The sequence below is a fragment of the Nycticebus coucang genome, chromosome 10, assembly GCF_027406575.1.
Source record: "Nycticebus coucang isolate mNycCou1 chromosome 10, mNycCou1.pri, whole genome shotgun sequence".
Lineage (NCBI taxonomy): Eukaryota > Metazoa > Chordata > Mammalia > Primates > Lorisidae > Nycticebus > Nycticebus coucang.
The window spans coordinates 23,124,855-23,144,576 of NC_069789.1; the positions used below are offsets into that span (position 1 = coordinate 23,124,855).

General features: G+C 39.1%; 1 protein-coding gene across 3 annotated transcripts in view; it reads left to right on the forward strand.

Moving 5' to 3' along the window:
- The window catches only part of RYR2 (ryanodine receptor 2), an 830,565-nt gene that overhangs the window by 358,795 nt on the left and 452,048 nt on the right, over positions 1-19,722 (forward strand). For all 3 annotated transcript variants that reach the window (XM_053605591.1, XM_053605592.1, XM_053605593.1), the window contains exons 6-8: positions 388-500; positions 7,796-7,895; positions 8,637-8,733. In XM_053605591.1, coding sequence (XP_053461566.1) covers positions 388-500; positions 7,796-7,895; positions 8,637-8,733 — 310 coding nt within the window. The remainder of the gene's footprint in view (positions 1-387; positions 501-7,795; positions 7,896-8,636; positions 8,734-19,722) is intronic.

The window sequence follows — 19,722 nt, forward strand, 5'->3', positions numbered from 1 at the left end:
CCCCAAGTCCTTTTGAAAATTAAGTGGCAAAAACCTAGGTATTTTTGCAGAGACCAATGTGAACAGTGTACTAACGTGATTGTATAAAGAATGAAATCAAATCAGTGTGAGTAGTGAATTTAGTTTTATGTGAATATAAATACATATCCTTTTTATGTCTAAGCACTTCTTTATTGGGGAAAATGTTACCTTTCCAAAATGTCATACCCAGTTTCTGTGAGAAGAATTTTTGCCTTTCAGTCTGTCTTCTCCTAAGTTGACAGGGCTTAATTCTTTGGATTTTCATGGTGTAAAAGATAAATTGGTATTAAATTGGATGTTTCGGAAAGTCGTGAAGTCAATTTTGACTAAAAGACACTGTCCTGCGTACCTGTCCCGACTCTGCAGGCGAGGCTTGCTGGTGGACGATACATCCTGCCTCCAAGCAGCGATCAGAAGGAGAGAAAGTGCGTGTCGGAGATGACCTCATCTTAGTTAGCGTGTCCTCGGAAAGGTACTTGGTAAGTGCGGAAAGCAAGATTGTGCACTTGGTGGTCTGATCAATGACAAGTCAAGGACATGGTCTCTTCAAGATTTATATTGCAAATTATCCATGAAAATTGCTTATAAACAAGCCTGCATCTCTATTAGATGACTTATAAATAAGTTCCTTAATAGAAGAAGAATGTGACCTGAGTGGGAATACGGCTTCCCAGGCTGATTCATGCAGGCCTCCCTGTGACCTTGAAACGTGTAGTTCATGGTCTCGTCTGTTAAGTGGAGTGCCTGGTGTCACAAAGCTGTGAGGAGGCCTGCTCACCAGGCACTATCAATTATTTTATTAATAGCCTATAAATGTGATCTAATCAGGAATTCAGACTTCCATGGCCTTTATCTTGTGCCTGATGAAAGGCTTTAATAATGAGGTTGTGAGGATTTTGATAATTATGAAAGCAAATTATTATGTAAGAAACATTTGCCATGTTAAGATGGGAGAGTTAAACAAAAATATTAAAAAAGCAGTTTAGTTCTATCATTGACACTCAGTTATTTCAAAGGGTAATGGAATGGGAGAAGGAAGAAAGACATTTACTTTTAATCATGGAATGTATTTCATTACTTTTGTGGTTGGGCCAATATTTACTTAATTTAACGTATTTAATAAGTTGCAGTTTTGATAAAGAATAACCCTATATAGAAAGTTGGAGATTGAAATCAATAAAGGTATAAAGGATTCCCGGACAAAATATGCTTTGAATTTTAAGGTTCAAATAGTAATTAAACAAATATAAAGTATTCTTAGTAAAGCATCACAAGAATGGAGAAGCATGAATCCAATGTACTCCATTCTAATATGAAGGCAGTAGGTGATCTAAGGTGGGGGCAGGGGAGGGAGGGAGCGGGGAGAGGGGACGCAGGTGGGGGCTGGGGGTACCTTGTACGGCACATGGTTTGGGAGCAGGACACAGTTATAAGAGGGCCTTTACCTAACAAATGCAATTAGTATAACCAAATTCTTTGTACCCTCAATGAATCCCAAGCATTAAAAAAGAAAAAAAAATAAAAATGGTATAAAATGGAAAATTATAAATTATATTTGACTACCCACGTAAAAAATTTCAGGCATTGTAGTGGATGATGATTGAAACAAAAATCAGAAATACAGCATGTGGCAGGTAAGCACATATTGCACTATAGTAAGATTATTAGCATTGCCATGAATCAAGATGGTATTTGTACATAACTGGGTTAGGATTAAGTACATGTTGGTACCCCCTTGTTCTATAAATATAAAACAGGATAAATTTGTCGATGTTGAAGAAAGTCAGTTTTGGAGGCCGGGCGTGGTGGCTCATGCCTGTAATCCCAGCACTCTGAGAGACCAAGGCAGGTCATTGCTTGAGCTGAGGAGTTGGAGACCAGCCTGAGCAAAATCGAGACCTGTCTCTACTAAAAATAGAAAAACTAGCAGGGTGTTGTGGCAGGTGCCTAAGGTTCCAGCCGCTCGGGAGGCTGAGGCAAGAGGATGTCTTGAGCCCAAAAGTTTGAGGTGGCTCTGAGTTATGACTCAAGGTCGCTCTACACACGGTGAGAGAGCTACTGTCTCAAAAAAAAAAAAAAAAAAAAAAAAGTCAGTTTTGGTTCAACAATACATTTAATTCCAGATGGAAAATATGTCCAGGAAGAGTGATTTGTTTGACTTGCTTTGGGAAAAGAGCTAGTGATGAAGATAGTACAATGGTGTAAGGGTGTCTCGTGTAACTGAGAGGAACTACGAGATTCAACTGAGGGCCTGGTGTCAGGCAGCTGGGAGGAGGCGGCTGCATTTTGTTGCTTTTGTCCCTTAACCTATGTAGGTAGAAATAGTCACCATGCAGATTTCCAGGGTAGTACAGTTGGGTAGCTGATAAAATAAACATTTATTAAGCCCTTGCTATGTGTGTGTGCTGTGTGTTATAGTGATGTATTTTGATCTGGAGACGCACATTCTGAATCGCAGTTGCAAACCAAACCAATAGCACTAGAAATAACTGGTGCACACTCTTCAAAATATAAATTCTACACATATGTTATTTGGATCTTGACATGACTGTACATTTTGCTGTTGCTTGTAGCTTGTACTTTCCACTCTGCATCAGTTTGTTTCACAGGATGGCATCATTATGCACCAGAGGAATAGAAAATTCAGACCTCCCAAAGCCCCGCGTTCTCATATCAAGTGTACAGTTAACTCCCCGAGCAAGTCATGTAATTCTCTGAACTTTGGCTTTCTCATTTGTCATATGAGGTTGATGTTAATAATAACATGTAGCGCCAAGGTTATGGCGCGGAAGGGATGAGATAATGAATTTGAATATACTTTGAATTAAAAAACACTACCCAGACAAAAACAACAAGAATAATGATGCTTGAGGTTAACCTTCTATGGAAGGAAATAAATCTCATGATTAATTAAAATTCACAGATAACTTCCAAGCCACCCTGTAGCCAATTATTGAAGTTCTCTTACCTGGTAACCTTCTATGGGAAGTTATCAAAAGGTTCTATATAACCAGGTTGTTAAAAATGTCGCTTTCAACCACAACTTGAACTATACCTAGGAAATGCGAACATTGTAACATAATCATCACATCAACCTGAGATTTAAAAAATTCACTTTTATTTGGTAATGAACTCACCTTTTATTGTTCGTATCTGTAGAACCAATGAGTAGTAGAGACAGCAGGAAAGACCAAGGATCCGTGACACATGGTTTCTGCCCTCAAAGGGGTAGTGGAAAAAACAAACCAAACCCATACAGGGCAGTATGAGAATGCCATGAGGTGGTGAATCGTGCTCCAGTAGGGGTTAGAGATATTGTGGGTTATAGAGACGGTTAGTTACTGCCTCACATTCCCACCACGGTTGATGAGTAGTGGGTATAGAGAGTATTGTGATATGGGTTCAAGGACTTCCATAGTGGACTAGGTAAAAAGAATCTAGATGAAGAAGTAAGGGAGTAAAAGGACTTTGGAATAGACAAAGGCAGCCGGAATAATCTACACATTCAATTCTGAGTGACTACATACGGATTATACTAATATTCATTCATTAGTACCTAGCCTGGCAAGCCTGAGCTTGGGCTTGTAGGTAAGCTTGGGAATCCTGGGTGTCTGCCTTTGCAGTGGGGGTGGTGGGTAGTAAGGATCTTAACTCATAGGAGTGTTCCGGGGATTAACTTTTTGTATCCAACAAGGCTCTTAACTTCTGCAAACAGCACAGAAAGGTCACTTAGTAGTAATTACCATCATTATTTACCTGGGAGAGCTGTGCCTGTGAATAATGGTTGAACAGATATTTAACCAAAAGAAGAGGAACCAATGGAACAAAAAAGAGTGAGGGGAATATTATTGGTGATCTTAAATAAAGATCTATCATTTGAAAGCAAGGTTTGTGTTCTGAGAAGACACTGGTTTGGGTAAAAAACAAATAAAACGTGTGTCTGAAAACAAATTAGATAAAACCAACCACTAAAAATAAACATTTCTAATCATTGACTTTATAGCTCCTCAGTCTTTGGTGTCTGTTGACCAGTGAGCTATTTTTCCTTCATTAACAGTGGTGGTTAATCCAAGGTTAAACCGTCCAGTTGAGCATTGGGTATACTAATAATAGTTTACAGGTACTGGAATGCCAAGTTGTTAAAACAGATTTAAAGGGCTGACCTTCGTCCTGTCCTCTGAGGGATGCTTCGTGTGGTGGCCAATACCTGGTGCCCAGGCTCCATCTGGGACCACTCCCCCATGTCTGCTCTGCGTTAGACTTTGGAGCCCAATTTCCAAGGAATAAAGCATTTTATCTCTCAAAATGGTCATAAACTCCCCATGCCAATAATACTATTTTTCATTTTTACTGTTTTATATTCTAATATATAAGGACATCGTAATCCTCTTTTCAGGATATCCCAAAGGGAAGACGTTTCTTTGCCCATGTATTTCATTTTCATTTAAAGAAGGCTTTAGCAAAGCAGCTTCAGTATCAGAGCAATGCACAATTTAAAAATAGAAAAAACATGGCCAATGAGATATTACTGACTTGAATTCATTTCAAACTAAATGAAGTAAAACACACAAAACTCCTTTTCACGTGTGTGAATTGTTAAATCATTCTGTTATGCACAAACCCTTTCCATCCACGGATCAGACTGTGTGCACTGGACTTGTTGATTTCCAACTCTTGATTAGGTCGCCTAAAGAAACAGATGAAAATTAAAAAATCTCTGGACACATCACCAAACAACTGATTGAGAATAAATTAGGAAAAGCAGAGCCCTTCTGTCTAAAGAGTGATAACAAATGCTAAAAAGAAAGCCATCAGAGGGTTCAAAAAATTTACTGTATTTTTTAACTATTCACCTGTAAGTTTCTGATAAGGAATATTATACAGCGGCATTTTGATTGCATAATAAATTGCTGACTTGCTTCAAGTGGCATAAAAATCATGATAAATGAGTGATCATAAATATTATTGAATGATTTATTATATCTAGCAACTCATTTTTGATTAATTTCCCTTGATCCTTTTTTTCCTTTCTGTGGCTCAGGTGATGGAATCATAGAATGATATTACATTTGGAAAGAGCATCTATTTCTATGCCCCTCATTTATTTTATTTTTTCAGAAGAAAACCCTGCAGCCCGAGGAGTGATATGACATGTTTACTTGTCTTCCCTGTCTCTGGATGATAATTTATTCAGAATGTTGGTTCCCCAGGGATTAGTCTTTGACAATTTAATAAGAGATAAATGAGCAAAGAGTTACATTAGAGAAGGTTGAATTCTGGGATTCTTAAAAGTTTTTATGCCACTGATTCCCCCTGTAGTCTGAAAAAGCTTATTGACTTCATCAAAATAATGTTTTTAAATGCATACAATAAATACATAGGATTACAAAGGGAAGGAAAGGCTTCATCTGTGCATTCCAGGTTAAGATCTTCTGGGAGGTGATCTGTAAGGACCCTTCTATTTCAGAGACTTTGTTCCTCCGTTATTCAATGTCTTGTTACTCAAACCACAGTCCTTACACCTCTGTCTTGTGGACAGCTCCCCCCACCCCCACACACATATTCCTTTTGACTTCAAGTGTACAGTTTTTTTTTGTTCGTTTGTTTTTTGATGAAATCCTCAGATGATTCCTGTGCATTTTAGAGCCCCCCAAATCACTGATGTCAGGATCCGGTAAGACCAGGGAGCAGGTTGGTGTCCAGAGGTGGACGCTACCCTGTCACTGTGTAAATTCCGTTGTGGTTCCATGCTGCAGCCCAAGGCCCTCTTTGCTTTCAATCTCTGCCAGCATCTCTTTGCTGGGTGAGGACAACTCATCATAGTTTCAGTAATTGGAACTGTTGTTGCATTCTGAACCTTTAATACCACCAGCCTGACTTGATGTCATTATTACTCAGATTTCCCTTGGCTGTTTGATCAGAAACATTAAATAGAAGCCCTCAAAGTATATTTTCATTGGAAGAGTGGATCTCATTTAGACGACATCATATGACTGTAATATGATTTTAAAGACATATTTAGAACTTTCTTCCACAGACAAATTTTCATGTTCTTATTTCTCTTATATTTATCATTTATTGTTAGGATTAGATATAATTTGAAGATTGCCTCTTTTAACTGTTCCACCCCTCCATTATTTTTTCACTATAGTAAGTCCTCACTGCCTAAAATAGAAGGTCTGGTGTGGTCTGGCCCAGCTGGTCTGCAGGCCTGTCGCTCACCCTGCCCGTGAGTCCGTGTGCTGCCAGCCCGCTCCCTCAGCGGTGCTCTCTGGGCCTGTGTTACTGCCCCTTTCTGCCCCTTTGTTGCTTTTTCTCTTTCTCATGGATCTTCATTATCAGAATTTTTAAAGAAGGCCAGAAGGCTGAGCCCACGTTTTTTTTTTTTCAATTTTTGGCTGGGGCCGGGGCCAGGTTTGAACCCGCCACCTCCAGTATATGGGGCCAGTGCCCTACTCCTTTGAGCCACAGGCACCGCCCCAAGCCCACTTCTAATGATAGGATGTCTCCCTAAACTTGCTTACAAAAATTGTGATGTGTTTTAATATTTATACTTAATCACATTAACATTATTGGGGCAAACCCCAATTCCAGTGTATGTGTAAACTTGTTTGGAAGATAAGTTTAGAAGTTTGGAAGACAGATACATATGTGTAGTAATAGGTGTGTACGTGTGTACTCTTTTTCACAAAGTCATTGAAATATAGAGTAACTTAAAATGGCTTTTTTTTCTTTTTTTAAGTTTATGCTACTTCGATTTTAAAGTTTTGGTTGGCTTCTCTCCATTCATGTTTATTGAATAAAACCGCTGGATGCTAGGAATATAGTTAAGAACCTCTGTCAGATAGCTTCCAAGAGGGAGAAAGAAAAATAAGCTCCCAAATTATATTGCGTGATTATTATTATGAAGGAAACTATATTTTGCTTATTTGTTGAAGCAGATGGGATTTGATTTATTGGCAAACAACTAAAGTTTAACGTATTGGAGAAGAAATTAACTCAATGAAGGAATCTCAACTGGGAGTGTGTATAAGAATGAAAGACTAAGTTAGGTACAGAAGAGGCACAGAGAACTGGCTCAAAAGTAGCCAATGGAGATTGAGGAGAAGGGTCAGAGCAAATTATTGCTAAATCGGACATATTAACTGGTAAACTGATACATTTTATTTTTTGAAAAAATTATGGACAAGATCTGAAATTGTTTACTATGTGAATTTTGGAAGAAACTTTTTATCCTGCTTTTAGATTGCTCTCAGGGAATATCACTATCGAACAGCTATTCTATCTGACGTTAGGTAACAGTTCCTAAAGGACTCTGTAAAGTGAAGACCCCATAAAAGTGGTCTAATAGGTTTCACCTACTCAATTGCCAAAAAACTGTCAGCATGTGACATATAGAAAACTTAATTATAATTTTATGTACCAACCTTCTGTACTATTTCATCACAGTATAATCTTTAAAACAAAAATAGACTCTTCTCTACAAACGGACTTTTTGGTATAATCTTTTGTGGATTTTCTGATTACTGGCATAAGTTAATAACTCCTAGAATGAAGCTGAAAAATCCCTAAGGTAAAATAGGAATCAATCTTCCTCCCCTCCCCTCCCCTCCCCTCCCCTCCCTCCCTCCCTCCGTTCCTTCCTTCCTTCCTTCCTTTTTGTTCTTTATAAGCATTTCCAAATCCACAATGTTAAGTTTGCTTTGCTAGAAGCACTTACATGTTGAGACCTAGTAGAGCCTGAAGCAACACCTCCTTCTGCCTTTCCCTGCAGCACTTGTCCTACGGCAACGGCAGCTTACACGTGGACGCCGCCTTCCAGCAGACTCTCTGGAGCGTGGCCCCAATCAGCTCAGGAAGTGAAGCAGCCCAAGGTAACAACCCCACTTCCGTTCCAGGGCTTATCCTTGATGCAGAGTGGACAATCATCTTGGGAATTGTGATGATGAGCTGATTGTTACTTAGAGCTTTTATTGGGTCAGGATATTCTGTAAGGCAGATCCACGATGTTTAAGAATCAGGTTTAAGTCACTATTGAGAAGTGAAACTTGTGTTAAGATTTATGTTTCTTATTACTATTAGGCTGTTGTCTGATGTTGCTTATTTGTGCCTGCTTTCTAGGGGTTGTTTCCTCTGATTTTTTTAAAGTTTTTATTTATTTATTTATTTTCTTTCTTTTTTTTTTTTTGTTTCCTCTGATTTTTTTGGTCAGGGAGTGTTGCTCAATCAGGTGAATGTACATATTTCTCATTTTCTGGGGTCGTGTCTGGATCACCCTATTCAGAAGGGTTTTTCAGCATAAGTATCTGGGTATATTCTGGTTGGTCTCACACAGTTCACATCTGATCCAAATCTGATCTTTTACATATTTATATGTTTAATGAAGGATTTTATGAGGTTGAGGTTATATACTGTCATAGGGATACCCTTAACTAGGGGACCCAAGAGCTTGGGACTCCGAGGGGCTGCAGGCACCATCCATCTCTGTGACCTTGGCAAGGTACTTAGGCCTCATAGACTTGGGTTTCTCTGTAGAACTTTGGACCAGTGATCTGCCTGGCTGCCGACACTTGCTCAGTGAAGTCCAAACATGAATGATTCTTTATTCTTTGCAGGGTATCTGATCGGTGGGGATGTCCTCAGGTTGCTACATGGGCACATGGACGAATGTCTCACCGTCCCTTCAGGAGAACATGGTGAAGAGCAGCGGAGGTTGGTACCTCAGTCCAGCCTGTTGACACTTGCTTATTGTCATTTTTTTTTTTTTAAATTAAACAGGTATCTTTTCAGGTCATTAGCATAATATAAGATGGGCCACTGATGCTTTTTCTCATGTTATATTTTTTATTACCTATCAATAGAAAAGCTCAAATTTTTTTTTAAAGTGCATTAAGAAGGATTGAACAAAATAATTGAAGGGGGAGGCGTGAACACATTACATTAAACCACTTAAGACTTCATTAAATATTAATTAGGTTTTGATTACTTTTCTTTCTAGAATGTTTAATCTCAAATTCCGTTTCATTGTCAGAGTTCTCAAATTGTGCAAAATTTCAGGACCCTCTTCTGTCACCTCTCATGTATTAACATAGATAAAACCATTGACCACTTTCCTTATGTTTTATGTGATATACATGAAACATGGTAATTTATCTGGCATTGGGACAGGATTAAAGTCGTCTGGATCCACTGGGAAAAGTACACAAGTATTACGAAACCATAAAAATGTTTAGAAAGATGTAATTGTTGTTGTTTTGCCTCATGAATTAATCAATGAATATAGAAAATGAATGCATAAATAAGAGATTACAGGGATAGAAGGCATTGGATGGTTAGTGGTCATTTCTCATAATAACATGGACACCTAGGTAACTATTATTTAATACATATTATTGTAATTTAATAAAAAGACATAGGGAACATTTAGAAAATTAATGATCATTTAAGTAGCTGTATAACCCAGGAAAAATCCCTCTGAGCCCTGGGCTCTGGATCTGTTACTAGGCAGGTCTGTACTGTGATGCAGAGTAGCAGACACGTGCCAGAAACACTCCCCAAGCTAAAAATGCTGCTCTAATAGTTAGGCAGAGGATGTTGATGGTGTTCCTAGGGTTTATGCAAAACATAAGGGAGATTTTAAGGGTAGTTGGCTCAGGGATCTAGTTTCAAACAGAAGGGTAAACATAAGAGCCAGAGGGATGACAGGATATTCTGAGAACAGCAGTTATTCCAGGGTGGTGAGGAGCAAAATGGAGGAAGTGACAGTAATTTGTTCAGCTTTTGAAGGGTCCTCAGCGTCCTTCTTGCAGGCTGGCTTTTCTGCTGAGGTGGTTTGGAAGGGATGGGGGATGCAAGCGAAATGTGCAGATCTCCGTTAGAAGAATAACTCTGATAGGTAAGAGGCATTTCCATTAGAGGTGGGGAGGGCCTGAGTCAGGGAAACCAATGATTGTAATTCATGTGACAAAAGATGAGACTCTCAATCCAGAAAGTACCATCCGAACGGACAGGAGGACTGGAACCAGAAACATGCAAGGTGAAATTTGAGAGTTTAGGCGCCAACTGGATGTGATCTGTGAGAGAATGCATCCCATCCAGAGCAGTCCGATGCTTCTGGCGGGGCTGGGGTGGGGATGGCTGGTGCTCAGGATGGCAGGAGTTGGTGAGTGCTTGGTATTAAAGATGGAGTTAAACTTCAGGTTCACATGAGTACAGAGCATCTGTGAAGCAAGCAGGAAATTGGGATTTCTGAGTCTTTAACTTTCAAAAAAGCTTGGATTGCTTATAAATTACAAGCGCATGGGGGATAGTCTTTCAAGGAATGGGGACCCATCATGTTCACTCAGATGGAGGGAGAGGAGCTGTGATGAGAGGGATGTGTTTTATCCATTTGGGCATCACTTGAAAAAGGCTGTGAAGCCTTGCAGTAGACTAGCCAGATGGCTGAGAGTGGATTCCTACAGGCTGCTAATACTTAGGATGGAAGCAGAGGATGGAGAGTCAGATGCTAGTTCAGTGGGGAACCAAGGAGTTAGTGACGGAAGCCAAAGGTTTGGGGTGTGCGTGTGTTAAATGCTATGATATAGTCATATGGCATTAGGGGTTGTAGGAGACCAGGCCAGAATCTCTGGGGTTTTCAGTTCCTGATTTGTTAAATGGAAGGCATAGGCCACGTGATTCCAGAGCTCTTTCAGCTCTTCTACAGACGTTGTAGGGATTGGTAATTAAGAGGCTCCAGAACGAGGCAGACCTGGGTGGGGGCTCTGCTCTGCCATTTAGTTGTGTAACTCATTCTGCTGACATAATTTCTTTAAGAATGGGTTTTCCCTTTTGAAAGATGCAGCTTAAATATTATCTCCTATGTCACAAGGCTGGTATAAAGTCTAAATAAGAAAATGCGTGTAAAATACTTGACAGTACTAAGAGATCAATATATTTATTTATTTATTATTATTATTATTATTATTTGGCCACATAGGAGAGAGACGTTTAAGGGACCCCGGGCATGTGGATGACAGTTTGGTAGAGCGTAAACTTTGCAGGAGAAAGGCAAAACTAGATCAAAGAAGATCCTTTAGAGCAGTGGTTCTCAACCTTCCTAATACTGTGGCCCTTTAATACAGTTCCTGTGCGTTGCGACCCACAGGTTGAGAACCACTGCTTTAGAGAGCTGGTTATTATTCTGAGAAAACTAGGGGAAATTTCAAAGATATCTAGATATCATTCTGGACCCACTTCTTTACTATGTGTGTGTTGAAGCCTGCCTCTCCTTTCCAAGTTCTAGTCTCGATTTAATGTTGGTAATTTCTATATCAATTTAACCTCGGTATGTATGCAGATTTCTACATCAGGACCTAACGATGGCAGTAAGAACACATCTGTTTGTATTTTTATAGCCAGTTTACGCAGATGAAATGAGGTTAAACTGGATGTCAGAGCTTTACTTGAGGGAGGTAATGAGTCAGAGATATGAACATTGAGGCTGGGGGTGTTGCTTAAGAGAGAAGGGTTATGTTTGTTTTAATTGTAGTGGGATTAACCAGTTATTTGCATATGATAAAAATAATTTCTTCATTTTGAAGTTCACAGAGCACTTTATTATTTCAAATCTTGTGAGTATCATTGTGTTGAAATTCTTTCAGCCTCCCTCTGTCCTTTCCCTAAGTCACTGCTGGTGCCTTAGGGAGCCAGGGTATGCCAGCACAGCTCAACTTGGGGGCAGACTTTCTTTATTTGGTATAAATCTACATTGGGGTAGAAAGGCGTAATGATGACCCCTGATATTTTTATTTAAACTCATTAAAAAAGAAGTAAAACTTAATTTGATTTTTGGACACCGATTTGAAAGCTGGTGAAAATCCAGGGAAATATGCCAAATTTTCTGTGACCTCATAGTTCTTTGCTGTAATTATGATCTGGCTGTACTCATTAATTATACGTGTGTCTTGTTTTTAAAGTTGAGTGACTGAAGTCAAATCTGCTTTGTTATAAGAAATGGTAGAAATGATTAAGGATATGCCCAGAAGGGACATTTACTTTTGAGTAATTGAGGAATATTTTGGTCATAAATGCTGTGTTCCTAGAAGGATTTGTCCATTACATCAGCAGGTATTGAAAATACATAACTATAACCGTAGCTATTGAAAATTCGGTTTACTGATGGACTCTCTAATTCTGCATAGCAAAAGGGTTATCTTTAACTTCCTATTTACAGACAGGTAAGTTTGTATATGTGGTTACCTACTCATTCTCAAAAAGAATATTGATAAAACTCTTAGATTGAAGAACATACGGGAGAGCTATTTAATTAAGTAAAGCTAAATTGAAAAATGAAGTTTATCAAAGTTAAGTTAAATATACATATTTTATCATACATTTTACTTTCAAGTATTGAATTAGGATATATTCATGAAATATAGCATCACTATTGTGTTAAGTTGCTTGATATTTTTCCAGGAAGACATACAAATCTCAAGTGATTGGTGTACAGCCTAAGGACCAATATAAATAACTAACATATCTGTACTAGCTGTGAGCAGTCAGGTACAAGGCAGAGCTCTCCTGAGGATTAATTGTAGTGTCATAATCTTTTAGTTATTAAGCTCTTCACATGGTGAGATAGATGAGTTAAGGAGATACAGGTTCTGGCAGTTGGCAAGGGATTTTTCAGGTGCATCACTGTGTTTTTGTTGTTGTCTTAAGATAAACTTTCATTCTGGAAGCTTGAAATTTGACTACCAGATTTTATTTCAAGCTTGAATTATTTTACGTGGAGAGTGTCTTTTGGTTTTCGATGTTTGTCTCTGGATTGCACCTCATTCACGTTTATAATTTTATTATCAGGCACTTACTTTACGTACATGCACACTCTTTTTGCACTAAATCTGTGCTATGTGAATTAAGTATGTCACGCTTTTGCATGAATGAATTTTGAAATAGATAAGTTAGAAGAATATCATTTGCGATTTCTGATTTGAAAACCAACATCAAGGGAACATTGTTTGAAAGGCATTATTTGTATGTTAAAAACAGGTTTGCCATATCACAGGAAGTTTTATTCACTCAATAAAAATTTGTGGAAAGGCCATTATATTCTGGGTATCTGGCTTTACTAGTATATATAAAAGATATGAAGTCTCTTTGCTCAAGAGGTTTACGTTCTAGTGGGGGTGTGTGAAATAAAAACATAACCATTTTGGTGGAGCCTGTAGCTCAAGGAGTAGGGTGCTGGTCCATATGCCGGAGGTGGCGGGTTCAAACCCAGCCCTGGCCAAAAACCACAAAAAACAAACAAACAAACAAAAAAAATAACCATTTTATGTATAAATGCACACACGTGCTCATACATGCAGAGATAAAATGCATTAGGTGATGATGGAGAAAAATAAAGCAAGGAAAAGAATGTAGATGTGTGTTCTACATGGCGTGTGTGTGCGTGTGAGGCAGAGAGTAAGGAGGACTAGGTCGAGGGATTGGGGGAAGAAAGGGGTTCTTCTCTCACGTTAGCAGACATTATTCATGGCACGTATTTGTCTTGGTATCTTCAACTACACGGCAATTCAGTCACAGTTTTTGGCAATATCTGGGAAAAAAAAATGAAGAATTTGCTTTCTAGAATGTAACTCAGCAGGCAAAAGCTGTGCTGTGTGTAATATTTTTACCTTTATCCTTTTAATTTTATGCTGATTTAAAAGGCTTTAGTTGTAAATAATTAACACAGCACGAGGTCGATTTGATATAATGAATTAAATGACTCTGTCTGGCTCAGAGAGATGTATGGTTCTATCTGTGTATGTACATATGCCGTTGGGTGACTAAAATCCTCGTGAGGATATTTGTACGCCTTCCATCAGTACCTAGGGGGAAGCTTTTTTCTTTCTTTCTTTTTTTTTGAGACACAGTATCTCACTTGATCACCCGCGGTAGAGTGCTGTAGCGTCATAGCTCACAGCAACCTCCAACTCTTGGGCTCAAGCGATCCTCTTGTCTAAGCCTTTCTAGTAGCTGGGAGTACAGGCAACTGCCACAATACCAGGCTATTTTTAGAGACAGGGTCTCCTTCTGGCTCAGGTTGGTCTAGAACGCCTGAGCCCAAGCAATCCACCTGCCTCAGCCTCCCAGAGTGCTAGGATTAAAGGTATGAGCCCCTGCTCCCGGCCTAGGGGGAAACTTTTTTTTTTCTTTCTCTCCTTTTTATTTTTATTTTATTTTTTTTATTGTTAAATCATAGCTGTGTACATTAGCGCAATCAAGGGGTACAATGTGCGGGTTTCATATACAATCTGAAATATTCTCATCAAACTGTTCAACGTAGCCTTCATGGCATTTTAGTTATTGTATGTAGACATTTGTATTCTGCCTTTAGTAAGTTTCGCCTGTACCCATTCTAAAATGCACTGTAGATGTGGCCCCACCCATTACCCTCCCTCCACTCTAACCTCCCCCCTCCCTTCCCCTTCCTTGGTCCTTTCCTCATAGTCTTGTGCTGTAGTTGGGTTGTAGCCTTCACGTGAAAGCTATAATTTAGCTTCATAGTAGGGCTGAGTACATTGGATACTTTTTCTTCCATTCCTGAGATACTTTGCTAAGAAGAATATGTTCCAGCTCCATCCATGTAAACATGAAAGAGGTAAAGTCTCCATCTTTCTTTAAGGCTGCATAGTATTCCATGGTGTACATGTACCTGCTCTGTTGTGCTCCAAAATAGCGAAGGATGAAGTCACAGCAAAAGGACTTTTATTCCTTCTGTCCTTCTTCATGTTCTATGCGTGTCTGTTCAGCCTGGTCTTGGGAGTAAGGTGAATTTGCTAAGCAGTTTTGATGGAAGAGTCACTGGTTAAGAAGAGCTGTTTTCTACTCTTTGCCTCTTCTCCCTTGGGAGAGATTCACTCTTTCCCCCAAACTTAAGACTCCTTGCCAACTGCAGAAAGCCAGGCGGCTTCTCTTCCCCTGTCATGTTCTAGAAGCCTCACTGGTTACGGGGCCGCTCTCAATGACTAGCCAGTGTCGGATGACTTCACAAGGATATGCTTTTACAGCAAAGAATTAAAAACATTCATAGGAATTCGAGCTGTTGGGTTTCAGTAAACATTTAAAAAACAGGCAATTGAGGCATTTGATTGACTTACAATACGTGAATTGAAAAAGAGACAATTGATTAAACTCAGCATTAAACAAAAACTAAACCTCCCAGTTATTTTCTCAATTAAAATTTAAGCCCATGACTTGTTCATATTTGGTTTATTAAGCTTAATCTCGATGGAAGCAATTATCTCTCAGAAAAAAAGAAAGCATCTTTCTAATTTCCAGATGCATTTGTGGTTATACTGTATCTTGGATGGGCTGAAAAGTAAAAAACAACAGCATGTATTTGGTTGTTTTTTGCTCTCGTCCTAGTTTCAGGACTCTTTCAATGATGACTCAGTGTGTAAGGATATTCTTGTTTTATTTTATTTTATTTTTTTTGTTGTTGTTGCAGTTTGTCCGGGGCCGGGTTCGAACCCACCACCCTTGGTATATGGGGCCTGTGCCCTGCCCACTGAGCCACAGGCGCCGCCATCCACGCTGATTCATTTCCATTTTATACAGTGGTGTCATCTGAAAACATACTTATTTTCCCAAGTTGTGCAATGATTTGAATGGAACTATTGTCACAAACTCAGCTACTGAATAAATAATGCTTCTTGAGATGCTGGTTAGGCACATACTAGGTTTCTGTTACTATGAAGAGAGTCTTGGCAGCTTCTTTAGCACCTGCCTAATGGCTCAGCTGCTCAGCCCCTCAGCCAAATACTCCCAAAGGTACCAGCACCAGAATTTCTACTATGAAGATGAGTAAACTGAAATACTTGTGATTTCACTGTGAAATACCTTATAATCCTGGGTCTGCTTTTCAGTCGCTTTAACTCAATTCCCTTAATGCTTCCAGAGGGATTTGTACAACCCAAGCATTTTTTGGTGTGTTCTGGGTATAAAAAAATGACAATTCATGACTAAGACCTCACAAGCACTGCAACAAAACCAAAAATAGACAAATGGAACTTAATTAAACTAAAAAGTTTCTGCGCAGAAAAATCATCTGAGTGCACAGCTAACTTGCGGAACATGGAGAAAATATTTGAAAACCATACATCAAACAGGGAATGGACACCCAGCATTTACAGGGAACTCAAACAATTCAGCAACAATAAAAATCCAAATCCCATTGAAAAGTGGACAAAAAACATGAGTAGACATTTTTCAAAAGATGACATACAAATAGCCAACAAGCGTATGAAAAAATGTTCAATATCACTAATCATCAGAGAAATGCAAATTAAAACTACAGTGAGATATCATTTTATACCTGTTAGGATGGCTGTTATTAAGGCCAAAAAGTAACAGATGTTAGCAGAGATGCAAAGAAAAGGAATTATTACACACTGTTGGTGAGAGTGTAAACTAGTACAACCTCCGTGGAAGACGATATGGAGATTTCTCAAACAACTGAAAAGTAGCACTACCATTCAGTCCGGCATTCCCACTACTGGGTACTTAACCAGAGGAAAAGAAACGATTAAAAAGATGCCTGCACTCATATGTTTGTCACAGTACTGTGCACAATAGCAAAGATTTAGAATCAACCTGAGGGTCCATCAGTGGATGGCTGGATAACGAAAATGGTGCGTATACAACTCAGCCATAAAAAGGATAAGATTTTTTTTCAGCAAAATGGATGGAACTGGAAGCCATTCAGTCAAACAACTCAGAAACAGAAAATCAAATACGACATGTTCTCGCTGTGGACGTAGAGTGTGGGATAATAAACATTATAGACTCAGAAGGGAGGATGGAAGGGGATGAGGGTGAGAAATTACTTAATAGGTCCAGCATAGCCTCATTATTTGGACGATGGTTACACTAAGAGCTCAGACTTCACGGTAATCCAGCCATGCAACAGAAATGCACTCACACCCCTTAGACTTATGAGAAAAATAAATGAACGAGACCCGTCCTTTAAGAACTCAGGAGCACTGTATGCATGATGATGCGAATGTTAATCCAGGGAGAAGCCATTCATTCACAATGTTTTCAAAACTTAGATGGCAGGAAACATATTTTACCGTTTGAGGGAGGATCAGGTAAAGTAGAAATCTCTGTTGATCAGTGATTTTGAGATGATACTTTTGTCAACCTACAAGAGTTAGCTTTCTTCCTAGTAGTTAATTAGTTCGAACTTGCTGCTCTGTGCCAACCCGAAATGGAAATTGTGGATGAGTAATAGTTGTGTGACCCTAATTCCTTATCAGACGATTCATAGGTGAATTTTTAGTATCTAGGGTCTGAATCAAACTTGGGGAGGACATGCCACTGTGGGGACTGTCTGCCCCCACTCAGATACCAACCACAAGTGAGGTTCTCAGACAACTTGTACTTCTGACCACCTGGCTATAAATTCAGGGGTTCCCACAACCCCCATAGATTTGCTAACACACTAGAATCACTCATGGAACTCATGCTGACAGTTTAAGCGTGAGGGAGTCAAATCAGAGCAGGCAAATGCAGCGATGCCTTGGACGAGGTCTGGGAAGGTCCCAGGTGCAGAGCTGCCCTTTCCCTGTGGAATCTGGATACGTCTTAGCTCTCGGCCCATCAGTGTGTCCAGCATCCAGGATATTCTGTTAAGCTCCAGTGCCCAGAGTTTCTGCATTAGGCTTTTATTATGTAGAAATGATTGATTCCATTGTTTGCTACGTGATTGATCACCATCTCCAGCTTCCCTCTTATCCCCAGAGGCTGACCTGGATCAAACCTCTACCACTTTAATCATGTGTTTGATCTTTCCAGCATAGCTGTCCCCCATGTTGTTGAACTGTTAGGAGCTCACTGTGAAGCACCTCATTAGCATGAACTGAGGTGTGAGTCAAGGGGCTTATGATAAGCCCCTTCTAGTCACTCTGCAATTCCGAAGATACACCGTCTTCCAGGGATGTAGGACAAAGACCAGCTCACTGCTTTAGTATAGATCACAAACACATCAGAAGACAGTACATCAAGAGTGTATCCAAATCAGAGAAAGCCACACAGGTCTTGGACACAGACATCATGGAGTTATCAGCAGTAGAATTTAAAATACTTATGAAGATTATGTTCTAAGAATTAAAAACTTAGAAAGATTTCTCGAGTCCAGGAGTTCAGGGTGGCAGTGAGCTATGATCATTCAAGTAGAATGATTTTGAAGTATTTCTTCTTTTTCTATTGTCTATAATATTTGTCATGATCTGTTTTTCAAAATTATCTTTTATTTATAAATATTATTATCTATTTTTTGATGCTTAAAAAAATAATAAGTTAACGGATGACTCCACACTGAATCTCAGAGTCAAAGCATTCTATAATAGACATACTCTTATTTGACAATGTGAATGTTACTTTCTTTGATTGTTATTATTATTATTATTGCTTAATATTTTGATGTAGCAGTTGTCTGATTCCTTTTCTGAATGTATTTATGTTCGCTCGTTCTTTACGAGGTTTTTGTTTCTAGTCCTTATCTTAAACATTGTTATTGTTATTAAATTTTAAGCCTTTCTAATTTTGTGAAGGCAAAAGAAATGGAAACCTAATAAACAAGTGTATGTAAAAAAAATTAGATGAGAAAACTTAGTAGAGTACTGGAATCAATTAAACGGGATCATACAGACATTGTAAAACTAAAAATTAAAATAACTGGACTTAACTCAATGGATAGATGTAATATCAGTTTAGAAATAGCTGAAAAGAGACTTAGTCAACTGTTATTAGGTCAGAAGAGTAGTCTAGCTGAAACAATTGATGTTTGAAAGATTGGAAAATATAGAAAAGAATAAAAAGTGACATAGAAAATTATGCTCTATCATACATGCATGTAATTGGAGTCTCAAAATAAAAGGACAAGGGAAGGAGGATAATAGTGGACCAAGGAGTGAGGTGGGAAGGGATGGAAGGAGACGAAACTTGCAAGTCCACGAGGCAGATGCAGTATTTAGTACAGTTGTGTGAGAATTCTCACAAATTGGCTGTATTTATTAAGCCACAGATCCAAGAAGAACTACGAGCCCCCAGTAAGACAAAGAAAAAGAAAATCACAGGTAAACACAACACAGAAAAACTGCTGAAAAGTAAACACGTGATAAAACTCTTAAAAATAGACAGGGCAAGACAGGAGGATTACTTGAGGCTAGGAGTTCAAGACCAGCCTGAGCAACATAGCAAGATCCTGTCTGTACAAAAAATTTTAAGAATTAGGTGGGGTGATGCATACTGATAGCCCTAGATACCTTGGGGGGGGGGGGCTGAGACAGGAAGATCACTTGAGTCCAGGAGTTCAGGGTGGCAGTTAGCTATGATCATGCCTCTGTCCTTCCAGCCTGGGTGACAGACTAAGACCATGGCTCCCCAAATAAAAAGCCTGAAAAAGGGATAATTTCTTAGAAACAACAGTGGTAAGATTTACAGTTGTCTTTAGTTGACTTCAACTCAGGAACAATTGGATACATTGCATGTAAGCTTAAAAGTGCTTAAGGAAAATTACTGGCAGCCTAAAATTTTATACCCAGTAAGACAGTGGTACTTTTAGACAGGGAAGACTGAGAGGATTCATTAATACCAAATTGATAGTAAAGAAAATACCAAAGTTGGGCGGCGCCTGTGGCTCAGTGAGTGGGGCACTGGCCCCATATA